The following is a 17,785-nucleotide window of genomic DNA, read 5'->3' as shown; positions in this document are numbered from 1 at the left end:
TCTAAAATTCCAGCAGAGAATTTACAAGAAACTCATTGATGGATACCAGAAGCGGTTGTTCGCAGTTATTTTGTCTAAAGGTTGTGCTACCAAGTATTAGGCTGAGGGTGCCAATATTTTTGTCTGGCCCATTTTTGGAGTTTTGTTTAAAATGATCATGATTTTTATTTCATTCTCTTTTGTGTTTTTACATTGCAATCAAAATAAATGAAGATATTACGACTACAAAAATTTTTAATGGCGTACCGCACGCAGGCTATTTTTAGACCATGACGTCGCATCGTAAAGCGGAAGTAAAGCCGAAGTGGGATATTATAGACCCGCCCTCGCATAGACCCAACGTAAAAAGTGCTACTTATCCCCGGTAATCTTTCAAAAACGAACATGCCGATCACGCATTGCTTTTTTGGAACATGTAGAATTGACCCTCTAGACATTACGACACATGAAGGATGTTTTCTTCATACGTTTCCGGAAACCAAAAACTCGAGAGGAAAAAATGTGAAGACCGAAGACCAACTTGCGCGGACTTTAACACCAGCTCGGCGAATCCATTCACGTTTCATATGCAGTAAACATTATGTTGGGTTGGCATGGTCTTTGAGGACAAAGAGGTAAGCCATTTTTATATTTTGAACTTATTTTTTAGCGTAACGTTGTGCCGTACTGCTTCTGTCTGACAATGAATGACCTGAAAAGAATTACAATGGTATCTGACTGCCACTGTTACCGTTTCTGTTATATGTATAAAAAAAACAACTTTAGAAAGGGGGAAGTGTAAATAAATTATAGGATTAAGATGTGTTATCAATGAAAAAATTAAAAGTGTTCGTTGGCTGTCACTGAGTAGCATTTGCGATCGCTACACAAAGCTAACTAAATTAGCCCCAAGAACGGTAGTAGACGTAGGACAACCAGAGGATATATAAGAAAGACAGGGCTGATGGTAAAGGATAGCTTGTTGAAACAGGAGAATGTCATTGTCAGTCGCGTCGATGAAAAAGCTAAAGCTATGCTTAGGTCGGCTCGTTTTTTTCGTCTTTTTCAGCCTTCGACACTAAAGCCATCTCTTTAACTGAACATTTTTATGTTCTTCCACATCTTTGCCAGTGAATTTGGCACCAGGCACATCATTTTCGGAGAGAATTGGTCGGTTTAACTCTGTAAAGATCTCCTTCGTACACGATTTCCATTCATTTCCTATTAGGGACAAACGGTTGCTTGTCCTTACTTAGCAACAGTAGCTAATGTCATGAATATTAATGAGCGGAAGTGACGTGTTGCTTGCGGTACGCCATTGCAATCATTTTCTGGGAGAAACTGAGCATTATCTGACAGAATTGCAGGGGTGCCAATACTTTTGGCCAGAAGTGTAAATACAGTCCCTGACAAAAGTCTTGTCGCTTATCCATTTTGTAGAAACAAACAAACCCCTCACAGCACCACTACTTAAGTCGCTTATGTTATGTAACATATTTTTGTATTTGAAGTACATTTTTTAATTCAATTTTTCACACTACTTTCTGTAGACGACAAAACTTTTGTCTTGCCAAAATTTGACCTTTATGTCTTCATTAAATCATAAATCTTTTTTCAGTGAAACAAATATAATTTTAAGGGCTGTCAAAATTATCGCGTTAACGGGCGTTAATTAATTTTTTAAATTAATCACGTTAAAATATTTGACGCAATTAATGCAGATGCCCGCTTATACAGATTTAAATGACAGTACAGTGAAACACTCACTCGTTGTGTTTTATGGAGTTTTGCCGCTCTCTGCTGGCGCTTGGGTCCGACTGATTTTATAGGCTTCAGCACCCATGAGCATTCTGTAAGTAATTATTGACATCAACAATGGCGGGTTACAAGTTTATTTTTTGATTGAAAATTTTACAAATTTTATTAAAACGAAAACATTAAGAGGGGGTTTTAATATAAAATTTCTATAACTTGTACTAACATTTTTCTTTTAAGAACTACAAGTCTTTCTATCCATGGATCGCTTTAACAGAATGTTAATAATATTGATGCCATCTTGTTGATTTATTGTTATAATAAACAAATACAGTCCTTTTGTGCCGTATGTTGAACGTACATATCCATCTTGTGTCTTGTCTTTCCATTCCAACAATAATTTACAGAAAAATATGGCATATTTTCTAGATGGTTTGAATTGCGATTAATTGCGATTAATTACGATTAATTAATTTTTAAGCTGTAATTAACTCGATTAAAAATTTTATTCGTTTGACAGCCCTAATAATTTATTTAGGAGGGTCTTAACTCTCATATGAGACATTTCTGAAACCAATTGAATATTTAAAAGTCAGGTTATCAGCAATTGTTTCTACAAAATGGATAAGCGACAAGACTTCTGTCAGGGACTGTATGTACTGTAATTTTTGCACTATAAGGCGCACTTGAGTATAAGCTGCTACCTACCAAATTTGACACAAAAACGGCATTTGTTCATCGATAAGCTGCACTGGACTATAAGCCGCAGCTGTCCTTACTGTATAACAGGATGTTTACACCAAAAGATATTAACCAGCAACACATTGACAGCGGCATAATAAGACTGTCATAACACCAAATAGATTGCTTCAAGAAGCTTCATTTGGCCATCACTGCTCCCTTAAGGGAGAGAGTCAACCTCTGCTGCCACCTGCTGCCAACACTGTTGTCATCCAACATGCCTCCTAGTATGTATTGCAGCACTACAGGTTTAAATAACAATCAAAATTCATGTTCTGTCCTCAATATTTCTTCAGTTACTATTCCACTTGTTTCAATAATTGCTATTTATGGTATTTGGTAACACTTTATTTGACAGTGGCGCCATAAGACTGTCATAAAACCGTTATAATTTTGACATGACACTGTCATGAGCATTAATAAATGCTTATGACAGACATCATTTTGTGTAATCTGGAAAATTATCTCTTTTGAATGGATGTAAAAGATCCTAGCTGGACTTAAATGGAGATAGTGGAGATAATTTACCGAATGACATCTTAATAACATCTGTCATATGCATTCATTAATGCCATTGATAGTCTCATATCATAACTATGACGGTCTTATAGCAGTCTCATGACGACCCTGTCAAACAAAGTGTTACCTATTAACCCAATAAATCAACAAATAAGCCGAACTGGACTATAAGCCACAGGCTCCAAACTGGCATGGTCGTTAAGTCTTATAATGTTTTTGTCTTTTTTCAGTCAAGTCCAAAAATAAAGTTGACATTCTAAGACATGCTCTAAAGCCTACAGGATTAAAGATTTCACTGTGATATTAATAGCATTCCAAACGTTTTGACATTGATGTTTGGCTCAACAGGCACGTGGGTGACATTCGGCGGTCAGATCTCAGATGAGGTAAGACATCATGTCAAATTCCATCCCTAAGCAATTAGAAGCCACGAGCAGATGTTCTCACCCATTCATTAATGACACCAAACTCTAGTGACTGAGCGCTTGTGACAACCGATTTAATGTCACCCATTTGCACATTTGTAAAAGGGTTGTGTGGATAAAATTCCCTTGAATGATTCTGAAGACTGATTGTTGCTCTGATGGATCCTCTCAATTGAAAATGACTTGCTGTAAAGGTAGATAGTTTACTGAGATTACATTGTTACACAAGCTATTATATTTGCTCAAATTTAATTGTATTCATGATATAGAAGTGAGCAACATAATACGAAACAAATGTATAATATTAAGATATGTGTTTGTATGTTGTAATGAATATTATCAGAAGTGTGTAGTAACGCGTTACATTTATTTTGTTATATTTACATCCCTGTCAACCCGAGGCCGTTGGCAATCTTACAAATAGTGACGTATGCCCTTACAAATTGGTGACTAATCTTACACTGTTTTATATAGCATGCAATATGAAACAAAAATAAAACTCAATTTTCAAAATAATATGAATTTATTGTCTCATACAGTTTGGTCAAAAGTTTACATACACTTGTGAAGAACATAATGTCATGGCTCTCTTGAGTTTCCAGTTATTTCTACAACTCTATTTTCTCCGATAGAGTGATTGGAACAGATACTTCTTTGTCACAAAAAACATTCATGAAGTTTGGTTCTTTCATGACTTTATTATGGGTTAACAGAAAAAGTGATCAAATCTGCTGGGTCAAAAATATACATACATGGATCTGAAAAAGCGAATCATTGACTTGAACAAATCAGGAAAGTCACTTGGAGCCATTTCAAAGCAGCTGCAGGTCCCAAGAGCAACAGTGCAAACAATTGTTTGTAAGTATAAAGTGCATGGCACTATTTTGTCACTGCCATGATCAGGAAGAAAACGCAAGCTATCACCTGCTGCTGAGAGAAAATTGGTCAGGAGGGTGAAGATTCAACTGATAATCACCAAAAAGCAGATCTGCCAAGAATTAGAAGCTGCAGGAACACAGGTGTCAGTGTCCACAGTCATGCGTGTTTTGCATCTCCATGGACTGAGAGGCTGCCGTGCAAGAAGGAAGCCCTTGCTCCAAAAGCGGCACCTTAAGGCTCGACTGAAGTTTGCTGATGATCACATGGACAAAGATAATACCTTCTGGAGGAAAGTTCTGTGGTCAGACGAAACAAAAATCAAGCTGTTTGGCCACAATGCCCAGCAATGTTTGGAGGAGAAAAGGTGAGGCCTTTAACCCCAAGTACACCATGCCTACCGTCAAGCACGGTGGTGGTAGTATTATGCTGTGGGGCTGTTTTGCTGCCAATGGAACTGGTGCTTTACAGAGAGTAAATGGGATAATGAAGAAGGAGGATTACCTTCAAATTCTTCAAGATAACCGAATGTCATCAGCCTGAAGATTGGGTCTTGGGCGCAGTTGGGTGTTCCAACAGGACAATGACCCCAAACACACATCCAAAGTGGTAATGGAATGGCTTAATCAAGCTACAATTAAGGTTTTCGAATGGCCTTCCCAAAGTCCTGACTTAAACCCCATTGAGAACTTGTGGACAATGCTGAAAAAACAAGTCCATGTCAGAAAGCCATCAAATTTAACTGAAGTGCACTAATTCTGTCAAGAGGAGTGGTCAAAGATTCAACTCGAAGCTTGCCAGAAGCTTGTGGATGGCTACCAAAAGTGCCTAATTGAAGTGAAAATGGCCATGGGACATGTTAGCAAATAATAGCGCTGCTGTATGTATATTTTTGACCCAGCAGAGTTGATCACTTTTTTTCTGTTCACCCATAATAAAGTCATAAAAGAATCAAACTTCATGAATGTTTTTGTGACAAAGAAGTATCTGTTCCAATCACTCTATCAGAGAAAAATCAGAGTTGTAGAAATAACTGGAAACTCAAGAGAGCCATGACATTATGTTCTTCACAAGTGTATGTAATCTTTTGACCACAACTGTATAACCTCGTACAACCAAAGAACTATCAATATCTTCAGCTACATCATGATGAGTAAAATTTAACAGTGACTTTTGTTAAAATTGTATGTCGCACATTTGGCGATTTCTATCATGTCTTTTGATGGCTGCACATCAGCTCGAAATTCAGTTTGACTTGACGGTAGTTCGTTAGTGTGTCCAATTATAAATTAAAAAGGTCAATTGATAAAATGAACTTACCGATGCAATCTTTGAGTCAGGGAACATTTCTTTTGCTAATTCTAAGAAGTTATCAGCAATAGACCCTACCCACCGACGTCACAAAATCACGTGCTCGCTGTATGGTTCCGCCCACTTGTCCGTCATTTTGTGTCTGTATTATCAATGGTCTCAATTGATCCAGCAATTTATAATGCATTTCATTGAAGACCCGGTGCTTTCGGATGCCGTAAACTCACTTGATGCGTTGCATAAAAGGCGTTATGTGGAAAAGCTTCAGTTTATCCATTCGCCAGATCCATATTTGATGCCTAAATCGATGTTTTTCGACCCGCTGTCTCCGCCGTATTTGCCTGACATCTGCTAGCTACCCTGAACTGTACAACTATCTTGTCCACACAAAATCAGCCTATTCTCACGAAAGTTTGAAAAACTTTAAGAGCTTGGAGGCTTATAAATACTTCGTTGCTGGTTGGGTGAAACAGGTCCTCGTCCACGAAAATTCGGCAGGAATCTATTTTGTGCTTGGAAAGGTGAGTTACGAAATTTTCAATTCAAAATCTTTTGTTATTGCTAACATCCATTGTCAAGTCTAATGTATTTCATGTCGTTTGTCAATGGAGTTAGGGCTTTTAATGTTTATATGGTTTAGCGATAGCACTCTCACTACATACATACGTGTATGTTGTCGGCGATTAGCCTAGCAATGATCTTAATTGTGGTTGTCAGCCCAAAACCCTCTAAATATATATTAAATGCATCTTACCAGATATAAAATGACTACTAGATAATCTGTGGTAATCGTTTGGAGCCCAGTTTTCTCGTCGAATTGCAGCAGCCCATCTCACTCTCTTCTCTCCGGGTCTCTCGGAATCTGGTAGAACTTCAAGTCTCTCCGTCTTCTCCGTCTATCTTCTCTGTTATTGCAACCGACCGCCACACACGCCTTCACCATTTTGATTATTAATGTTAACGAGCAGAAAAACACGTCGTAAATAGGAGGAATGTACGTAGCCGTAACAGGGAAACATGATGTGTTGACGGACAATTGGGCGGCATCAGTCAGGAGGAAGGAGTTGTGACGTCACGTGGGTAGGGTCTATAGGCAAATTGTGTTCGATAACAAATTGGAAGAATAAAATCTCCGCTTTCGTCACTTTTCATTCTGCAGACTGCATCTTTATGACCAGTGTTGTTAATCTTACTTTAAAAAAACAATTAGTTACAAATTACTTCTCCCAAAAAGTAATTGAGCTAGTTACTCAGTTACCTGTAAGTAAAGAGTAATTAGTTACTTGGCAAAGTAACTGGTGTTATCTTTCATGTTTAGTTCGCCCCCCCCCCAAAAAAAAAAAAAACAACCCAAACATAGTAATCTTTGCTATGTTTGGAAGTCATTTAATCTTGTGAATCAACCGTTAAAGTTGTTAAAATTGCTCCCGTTTTTGCATTAGTTCCCGTTAGGGATGGGCGATACCAGTGATTTTGGATTCGATCCGATACCAAGTAATACCAATGCCAAATATCGCGATCCCGATCCAATATCGATACCGGAAGTTCATACTCATATATATATATATATATATATATATATATGTTATATACAACCCTGCATTTCTGATGATATCTAATGTACAACTACACCAAGCACTCAAAAACTATTAAAAGTCTTTGTGTCAATTGTGCATTGGAATGGAAAAACTGCTGCTTTTAATAACCAGCAAAGCAGTGTCCCTACAAACTCACAAACCAATCCAACAACAAAATCTGATTAGTCAGTCTCACTCTAACCATGACCCTTAAATTCGTATGCACAAACTATTTCCCTGCTACATGTTGTATTTGATCAAATTTTAATCTACCTAAATTAAATATTTTTGATCTAATTAAACAAATTAATAGTAGCATGTTACCGCCCTCGAATGGTAGATCATTAAAAACAAATCCAATAAACAATAGCACTTTCCGTTTTTGAATTTTATTTTACTAACACAATTTTGAAATAATTGAAAGACCTTTAACAAAATAAAAATAAATAGCGACAAAACATTAGAAATCAAGCATTTAATTGTTTGTAACAGAAAACAATATGGAAATTTTAAAATGTTAAGTAATAATTTATATATATTTTTTTTTTTTATACCCAACTTGCTTGCTCGTAGTTCACTTGACTATCCTATGGACGGTGATGTGGGCTGATTTGTCCTCATTGCATCAAAAATTAATAAATTTGAGACTCACATTTAGTTTACTGTAATACTTCACCGTGAAATATGTCACTATGGTCATTTTACCTTTTTTATATAATGCGGTATGAACTGCTTTTCACAAATAAGATGTAGCTATAACTTTCCATTACAAAGCATATTCAATAGTGCTGCAAAGTTCTTTTTATGTAAGATGACAAAAACGCCATATTTATATCGTTTCATATTTCACATCGGCCACTAATGCTTATATCGTCTCTGATTATCTATTAGCACCTCCATAAGGTAAGCTCTGGCTTTCGCAAACGCCAGTTCTAAAGTACTTTGCTTTTGCTTCGGCGGCGTGGTCTTATCTTTTCTCGCGTCCACCTCGGCTTGAATGGCAAGTTTTTCATTCATTTTGTCGACCCACTCACGCATTGTCGCGTTCAATCTATAATGGCGCCGTTTTATCTATAAATAGAGGTAAAAGGCAGCGTAAAATGAGTAGAGTGAATTTTGGTAGTCTTTGGAGCCTTTTTTTAATTGGCTAAATCCTTAAAATCCCCCCTCTCAACAATTAGAAATATCGTGAGAAGCATTATTTCCCAACGCAGAGAAGATATATCAATTGGTGTCACTACGAACATTCATGGTTGCACTTCCCATCATGCATTTGGGCAGAACAGTTAAATGGCTACAGTATCATTTACAGAAAGCTCAACAAATACACTAGATGGCAATATTTAGTCACAATATACAAAGTCACATTTATCCTTTAAGAATTACAAGTCTTTCTATCCGTGGATCCCTCTCACAGAAAGAATTTTAATAATGTAAATGCCATCTTGAGGGTTTATTGTCATAATAAACAAATACAGTACTTATGTACTGTATGTTGAATGTATATATTCGTCCGAGTTTTATTCATTTTTTTCTTAATGCATTGCCAAAATGTATATGATCGGGAAAAATTATCGGGAATGATTGGAATTGAATCGGGAGCAAAAAAAAAGCAATTGGATTGGGATATATCGGGATCGGCAGATACTCAAACTAAAATGATCGGGATCGGATCGGGAGCAAAAAAACATGATGGGAACAACCCTAAGTGTTATTATTATATTATATTATATTATAATATACAGTATTATATGATATTATATTATATTATTTTTTATTTTATCTTATTTACTTTTGTTCCGTGAAGAATCCAGAAAGGGTTATTTGATTGTGGCTTTCTGAAAAACAATACATTTTTACATTTAGGCACTTCTGCACTTGTCACACTTTTTCTGTTACAAACTAACCCCGGCCCCTCATCAGAGAAGGGAAAAGTTATGTGGCCCTCACAGGAAAAAGTTTGGGGACCCCTGTTGTACTGTATCATTGTAACAACAGTTCCTATAGATAACTGTTCTAAAAAAAAAAACACAGCTAAAAAAATCAAACAAATTTGTAAGCAGTTACTAACAATGTTACTCTTTACTTGAGTATTCTTTTCGCCAAATATTTGTTAGTTGTACTTGAGTACATTTTTTGGATGACTACTTTTACTTGAGTAATATTTAGGGGTGCAACAGTTCAGTTAGCCCACGGTTCGGTTTGAACCTCGGTTTTGGGATCACGGTTTCGGTTTGCGTTTTGCTTTTAAAAATTTTTTTTTTTAAACTGCCTTTATTTTGCTTTTAAGAAAATGAAATAAACACTTAAAATGTAAACATTTTCGATGTTAAAATGCCTCTTAGCTCTTTGGCTAGTGTAGTGACTGACTACTGAAATACACACACAGTAGTAAAAACGTTACTTGGCAAAGTAACTGGTGTTACCTGTCATGTTTTTTTTTTTTTTTTACCCCCCCCCCCCCCCAAAAAAAACAAAAACAAACAAAAAACCTTTGCTATGTTTGGAGGTCATTTAATGTTGTGAATCAACCGTTAAAGTTGATAAAATTGCTCCCGTTTTTGCATTAGTTCCCTTCTGTCTACTTTCGACATGTGAAAGTTTTAAAACTGTTTCATCCTTTAAAGATAGACTCAAGTCAAGATTTGCCGATTTAGGAGTATTTTAGATAAAACGTTACTTAGGTTCGCTAGGAAGGGTCACTACAACAGAGCCTTTCTGAGAAGTTTACTGCTTTAAAATGGCGACTGTTTACCAGCGCTACCGAGTCTGTCATTTCGCATGTAGTTCTATATGCATGAGATATCTATCCGTCGGCTACAGTCAGTAAATATTGGAGCCACCTAGCCTAGCATCGCGTTTGCTACAGCGTCACAATAAACACTCTTCCCTCTCCGTGTCTCTGACTTTTCTCTAACGCACATTGCCTCGTTGCCGAAACGTTATAGTGGACCGTCACAGTTAGGTAGTAGCACTCTGTAACACGGGACGTCCAACTATCAGTGGTCAGGGCGAAACTATGTGCTTTAGCAAAATCATCTTCGATGGCTTTGCGTGCCATTTAATAAATGTCAGGGATTACGTTGTTGGAGAAATATGTCCGCCAGGGAACAATTTAAAGCGGGTCAAGCGTTGCAAATAAATTAACGAAGCCCGCCATGTGTTTTCACTGGTGTCATCTTCGGGGTTGTCCTACCTTGAGAAAGTGATATATGTGGGTGATGCCGGCTGAGGTGCCGAAGTCATGTTATAAGTGTTGCCATTAGCATAGGGAACAAGCGCTGAGCAATGCTTGCAAATTGTTTAAATTTTTTTTTTCAATATTTTCTCTCCCTTAGCATTGTAGCCCACGGGGAAACCGAAATGTTGCCACACCGCAGATTTGAAAAAAGCCGGTGCTTCCTCAAAATTCGGTCTCTCCACTCTTCCGCTCGCCATAGCTTTTTGTTTTCTTTCTTGTTTCACTTTCACTTCGCTCGTAAGCGAGAGAGGGCGTTACTCGGCTTCTATTACACAAGTGCTTGACAGCGATCGGACATTTACTTGCGGAGCGGGAATTTCTCCGCAGCTGTGCTTCACGTCACACACAGTCACACAGAGCTCGACCAATTCATTCCACAAGCGTTCGGAATAAATTAATTTCAAAACCGAAAAGGCGCGGTTCATAAAGGCATATTGAACTGTACAGGGCGAACCGTACAGTTCGGTTTTGAACCGCAAACCGTTGCACTCCTAGCAGTGTTGTTAATAACGGCGTTACAATATAACGGCGTTACTAACGGCGTTATTTTTTTCAGTAGTGGGTAATCTAATTAATTACTTTTCTCATCTTGGCAACGCCGTTACCGTTACTGAGGACGGAAAGGCATGCGTTACTATGCGTTACTATATGGGTCGAAAAGTCTGAGGGAGACAGACTCACCGAGACGACAGAGCAGAGCAGGCAAGAAAGTTGTGACGCCGAGCAAACGCGATGCTAGGTAGCTCCAATAATACATGTTGTAGCCGATAGCCTCCAAACTACGCCCGCATGTTATGGTAGATATGGTAGACATGGTAGATATCACATGTACTGTATATAGATATAACTAGATGCAAAATGACAGACATGGCACTAAATGCGTTAGTAGACAGCCGCCATCTTGAAGCAGTAGACTTTTTAGGACGGCTCTGTTGTAGAGAACCTTCCTAGCGAACCTAAGTAACTTTTTGTATAAAATACTTCTAAATCGGCAAAATCTTGACTTGAATCTATCTTTAAATAATGAAACAGTTTAAAAACTTTCATATGTCGAAAGTAGAGAGAAGGGAACTAATGCAATAATGGGAGCAATTTTAACAACTTTTAACAGTTGATTCAGGGTAAAGGGTAAATTAGGGTAAAGAATTGGGCTCGGGCCAATTGTACCGAAAACCTTCACAAAAAACTTCACATAGTGTGGCCAATGTTTTTTTTTTGTTTTTTTGTTTTTTTTTTTGAGGGGGAAAAAAAAAAAGTAATTATCACCAATTACTTTGCCAAGTAACTAATTACTCTTACATTCAGGTAATTGAGTTACTAACGCAATTACTTTTTGGGGGAAGTAATTTGTAACTATAACTAATTACTTTTTTTCAGTAAGATTAACAACACTGACTCCTAGTAATATTATTTTGAAGTAACGCTACTCTTACTTGAGTAAAATTTTTGGCTACTCTACCCACCTCTGCCCGCAAATGCATACATACAAAGATGAACGAAAGGAGTAGATGGATGGTTTCTTGTGGTTGTTAATTCTTTAAAAATGGGGAGAAAATTAAACCCTCACAGAGTGAAAGCGCTATAAGTGAAAATGCATGTCAGTGTCATGTTTCTTTTGTAACACTTAAAAACTAGAGGGCTTCCCCTCTGCTTGCAATTACCAAGAGTCTTATCTTCTCGTGCTTACGGCATTTCCAAAAGGTTTTAATCACGTTCATGACCTGAAGTCAACTCATATGACACCCATTGAATGCATAAACTGATTGACAAAAATTAAAAAATGAATCATGCACACAAAAAAAAAATGTCATCATCTTGAATTTAGCTAATCCAGGTTTGGCTCTGATTAGCTAAAGGCCAAAGACAGCAATGAAAATAAATAAATAAATAAACTTTACTAATCTAGCAGCCTGCGGACTCGATGATTAGTTCAATTCTTGAGGGAATTTCAAAGCCTGTCTTTTTGAAGTTTGAAGTCGAGTGGGTGTCAGGAATATTTCATGTGTTGTTGAAGTACATCGAAGTTCACGAGGGTAACCTTTCCTTGTCTGTGCCAGGTGGCCGAGCAGCTGATGACGATCGCGTACGAAAGTGGGGTCAACCTGTTCGACACGGCAGAGGTGTACTCAGGCGGGAAGTGAGTGATGGTCTCGTTTTTTTGACAATGTTTAGCAATAAACCAGCTTTGAATCGTCTCATAATGCAGAAGCAAGCCTTGCGTACCGAACAGTATTACCCACTTGGGGCTACGCATTATGTTCTTAGTTTTGATAGCCTCTGTGAATAATGAACAGGAATAATATTGTATTTTTGCTGGTGAAATGTAAGTGTGTTTGTGCTGTTAATGTTAGATAACAGTCCAGCTCTTAGAAAATCTAAACATCATTCATATCTCTTGTGCCCTGTGGTGTTTTGTTTGTTTACAGAGCAGAGATAATCCTGGGCAACATCATTAGGAAAAAGTGCTGGAGGTAGTGTATATGCTGCTTATACATTCCCAATTATGACTCTTTCAGAATTATTGACTGTAGGGTTGTTCCGATCATGTTTTTTTGCTCCCGATCCGATCCCGATCGTTTTAGTTTGAGTATCTGCCGATCCCGATATTTCCGGATCCGATTGCTTTTTTTTTTTTTTTTTGCTCCCGATTCAATCCCAATCATTCCCGATAATTTTTCCCGATCATATACATTTTGGCAATGCATTAAGAAAAAAATGAATCAAACTCGGACGAATATATACATTCAACATACAGTACATAAGTACTGTATTTGTTTATTATGACAATAAATCCTCAAGATGGCATTTACATTATTAACATTCTTTCTGTGAGAGGGATCCACAGATAGAAAGACTTGTAATTCTTAAAGGATAAATGTGACTTTATATATTGTGACTAAGTATTGCCATCTAGTGTATTTGTTGAGCTTTCAGGAAATGATACTGTAGCCATTTAACTGGTCTGCCCAAATGCATGATGGGAAGTGCAACCATTACTGTGCATAGTGGCACCAATGGATTTATCTTCTCTGCGTTGGGAAGTAACATAGGGTGTTAAGGAAAGGATCAACCACTACCGTTCTTCCCCACATTTCTTCCCACAATATTTCTAATCGTTGAGAGAGGGATTTTAAGGCTTTAGCCATATAAAAAGAGGCTCCAAAGACTGCCAAAATTCTCTCTACGCATTTTACGCTGTCTGTTAGCTCTGTATATAGGTAAAATGCCGCCGTTATAGATTGAACGCAACAATGCCTGAGTGAGTCGTGCAGCGCATGCGTTAATTGCATTAAATATTTTGACGTGATTAATTTTTTAAAAATTAATTACCGCCGTTTACGCGATAAATTTGATAGCCCTACTTTAAGCCAAAATATATATATATATATATATATATTAAAAAAAGGCATGTCCGATATTTTTTTGCCAATTCCGATACTTTGAAAATGACGTGATCGGACCCGATCAAAATTGGCACCCTTTGAAAAATCATGTGATGCTTCTCTAATTTATGTAATTAACAGCACCTGTTCTTACCTGTGGCACGTTACAGGTGGTGGCAATAATTAAATCACACTTGCAGCCAGTTAAAATGGAGAGAAAAGCCTGGGAACCAGCCCATTAACGGCCTCTCGAGCAGGTACAAAATCAATCGACAAATCAGATTCGCTTATTTGCGTGACATGTTCTTAACGAGCAACGTCACTCTTGCGCGTCGAAAGTCGTCTCCACAACAACACAGATGGTGAACAGGAGAGCCGAGAATATGTTCCAATCCACGGTAAGATCAGTTTTAAATTACCAAAAACACATCGACACGAGTCATTGACAACAGTCTGTCTCGCGCTAGCCATGTTGAATAAACTCCGCTCTCCTCATATGTTTACTTCTGCGCGCAAGTCCCTCGTCCTGCCCTCGTCGTTTTACTAACGTCACGTCTGCCCGTCGCTGATTGGTCCACTCCGCTGTCTGTTTGCTGTGGCTTGCTCCGCCCTGGAAAATGTATCCGCTGAATGGTGGCCAGACTCAATAGCTTGAACAGAGGTGAGTCTGGTGTACCAGGCAATTTCTTCACTACATTGCTTCCCACGATTATTCTAATCGTTGGGAGAGGAATTGTAAGGCTTTAGCCATTTAAAAAAAGGCTCTAAGGGCTGCCAAAATTCATTCTACTCATTTTACGCTGCCTTTTAGCTCTATACACTGTATGGGTAAAACGGCGCCATTATAGATTGCACGCGACAATGCGTGAGTGGGTCGTGCAGCGCATGCGTTAATTGCGTTAAATATTGTAACGTGATAAATGTAAAAAAAATATTAATTCTCGCCGTTAACGCGATAAACTAAAGACTCTGGAAGAGTGTAACACATTATGTCTGTAATGTTAAATACAATTAGAAAACGATTTAATTAAAAAATATACATATATTAAAAAAAGGCATGTCCGATATTTTTTTGCCGATTCCGATGCTTTGAAAATGACGTGATCGGATCTGATCGATCGGGATGCCGATCGATCCAGACATCTCTAATTGACTGTAATAGATGCCCAGTCAATTTGAGTTGGGAGGGCTGGCAGAGAATGGCAGTGTTTTAGTGCTATTGACAGCAATGGACGAATGCTTATTCGCTGCCAACCCTCCCTCTTCAAATGATGTGGACGTCTGTTGTCGTCAACGGCAGCCATTGAGTTAAACAAAAAAAATACCCAAAAAAATCAAACATGAAAACTGTTGTTTTGCATGACTTAAGCCCCTTTCAAAAACACATTCCGGTAAACTCCCGTGTAAGATTACAAGGGATTTACTCGTGTCATTGCTTTCATGCATGTAGCGATATCACGGGAATGACGCGGGTTGGACACTTTACAGACTTGTCCCGTGTTGCCCACTGGAGCTCTCTGTGCGGGGAGTGCTGCTAGCGCGATTTTATAACCCAGACATTACGTCATTTTTGGTCAGCATTGGCTGTCACGGTCAGGGAAATTCAACTTTGAACTCCAAGACAAGTGTTACCTTGATAGCTCGATGAGAAATGAATCAGACCCAACCAAAGATTGCCTGTTTCGAAGGCTTTATGAACAAGAGCTTTTGGGTACAGACGCGGAGCCACGCACAAAGTGTCCTCTCCGCATGTGGACAAAAGCGAAATGCAGGGCATGCCTCTATTTATAAGTTGACATCTTAGAAACAAAACCGAAACTTACTATAGCATATCCCGGTAAAAACAAGTTACAGAAAAACATCTCCAGTATGGGAAAAACACCTCTAGTTATGACCTTGAACACCGGCTCGGGCTAGAACGATGATGAGTAGGGTTGTTCCGATCATGTTTTTTTGCTCCCGACCCGATCCCGATCATTTTAGTTTGAGTATCTGTCGATCTCGATACTTCCCGATCCGATTGCTTTTTTTTGCTCTCGATTCAGTTCCAATCATTCCCGATAATTTTTCCCGATCATATACATTTTGGTAATGCATTAAGAAAAAAATGAATAAAACTCGGACGAATATATACATTCAACATACAGTACATAAGTACTGTATTTGTTTATTATGACAATAAATCCTCAAGATGGCATTTACATTATTAACATTCTTTCTGTGAGAGGGATCCATGGATAGAAAGACTTGTGACTTTGTATATTGTGACTAAATATTGCCATCTAGTGTATTTGTTGAGCTTTCAGTAAATGATACTGTAGCCATTCCCAAATGCATGATGGGAAGTGGAACCATGACTGTGCGTAGTGCTACCAATTGATATATCTTCTCTGCGTTGGGAAATAACATAAGCTGTTAAGAAAAAGATCAATTGCTACCTTGCTTCCCCACATTGCTTCCCATGATATTTCTAATCATAGGGAGAGGGATTGTAAGGCTTTAGCCAATTAAAAAAAAGCTCCCAAGGCTGCCAAAATTCACTCTACTCATTTTACGCTGCCTTTTATCTCTCTATATATGGAAAACGGCGCCATTACAGATTGAGCGCGACAATGCGTGAGTGGGTCATGCAGCGCATGCGTTAATTGCGTTAAATATTTTAACGTGATACATTTTTTTTAAATTAATTACCGCCGTTATCGGGATAAATTTGATAACCCTACCTTAAGCCTAAACTAAAGACTCTGGATAAGTGTAACATATTATGTCTGTCACGTTAAATACAATTAGAAAACGATTTAATTAAAAAATATATATATATATTGAAAAATCTAAATTTATTTGCCGATTCCGATACTTTGAAAATGACGTGATCGGACTCGATCGATCGGCATGATCGGGACATCTCTAATGATGAGCTCAGTCTGATCAGCCACAGTCGCCCATTGTATTCATTCAGGGCATATTGGAAAACACAGGAACATAACAGTCCATATTTGGGCATATTGTGATACAGTCAACAATAGTCAAGGCTATGGGAAGGCACACTCAAACAATATAACAATAATGCTCTATGCTACAATCTTCTCATGCAAGCATAACAAAAGCAGACAATATATGATGTATAATGGCTGTGTTTTAAGCATGAATAAAATTCTCTCACAGTCACAATGTTGGTCAAATCATGCTTTTTACTGAGCTGTGTTGTGGGAGCGCTCCCGACGTCAAAACTGCAGCCAATTCAAGCTCATCAAGACTGTATTTAAACCCAGGCATTCCAAGACAAGTGTGCCGAGATATTAACTTACTGGGCGTCATCTGACACCTCTGCCTTTCATGTTTTGAAATCCCCAAAGTTGGTCTGGTATTTGAGTGTATTTGTTTTGTTGTCTTATCGGCTCTCTGCAAAATATTTTATGGACTTATGAAACCAAAGTTGAATTATTTGGGAATAACACACAACCTCATATGTGGAGGAAAAATGGAACAGCTCACCAACATGAACCTTATCCCCACCATGAAGCATGGTGGAGGGAGCATCATGATTTGGGGCTGTTTTGCTGCCTCAGGGCCTGGGCAACTTGGCACTGTTGCTTGTCTCCTAAAGAGTGGCCGTCCACCAAAGTTGAAGCCAAGAGTTCAGTGCAGAATACTCAGACAGGTAAAAAAGAATCATAGTGTCTGCTAAAAGACTTACAGAAATCACTGGCACAGTCCAATATCTGTGTGCACACATCAAATATATGTAAAACTCTGGCCAAGAATGGTGTTCATGGGAGGACTCCACGGAGGAAGCCACTGCTTTCTTTAAAAAAACAAAAAAACAAAAAAAAAACATTGTTGCTTGTTTAATATTCGCAAAAAGGCAATTGGACACTCCACAGAAGTTTTGGCAAAATATTTTATGGACTTATGAAACTAAAGTTGAATTGTTTGGGAAGAACACACAATGTCTTATGTGGAGGAAAAATGGAACAG

The 17,785-nt window shown here is 38.1% G+C and overlaps 1 protein-coding gene across 2 annotated transcripts in view; it reads left to right on the top strand.

Annotated features, from left to right (window-relative positions):
* kcnab1b (potassium voltage-gated channel subfamily A regulatory beta subunit 1b) overlaps window positions 1-17,785 on the top strand; it is a 131,189-nt gene that overhangs the window by 56,784 nt on the left and 56,620 nt on the right. For both annotated transcript variants that reach the window (XM_057857304.1, XM_057857305.1), the window contains exons 4-6: window positions 3,343-3,380; window positions 12,482-12,561; window positions 12,851-12,895. In XM_057857304.1, coding sequence (XP_057713287.1) covers window positions 3,343-3,380; window positions 12,482-12,561; window positions 12,851-12,895 — 163 coding nt within the window. The remainder of the gene's footprint in view (window positions 1-3,342; window positions 3,381-12,481; window positions 12,562-12,850; window positions 12,896-17,785) is intronic.

This window comes from Corythoichthys intestinalis, chromosome 14 (genome assembly GCF_030265065.1).
Source record: "Corythoichthys intestinalis isolate RoL2023-P3 chromosome 14, ASM3026506v1, whole genome shotgun sequence".
Lineage (NCBI taxonomy): Eukaryota > Metazoa > Chordata > Actinopteri > Syngnathiformes > Syngnathidae > Corythoichthys > Corythoichthys intestinalis.
Note: the sequence above shows the minus strand (reverse complement) of the source record. Positions and strands in the feature narration are given on the sequence as shown.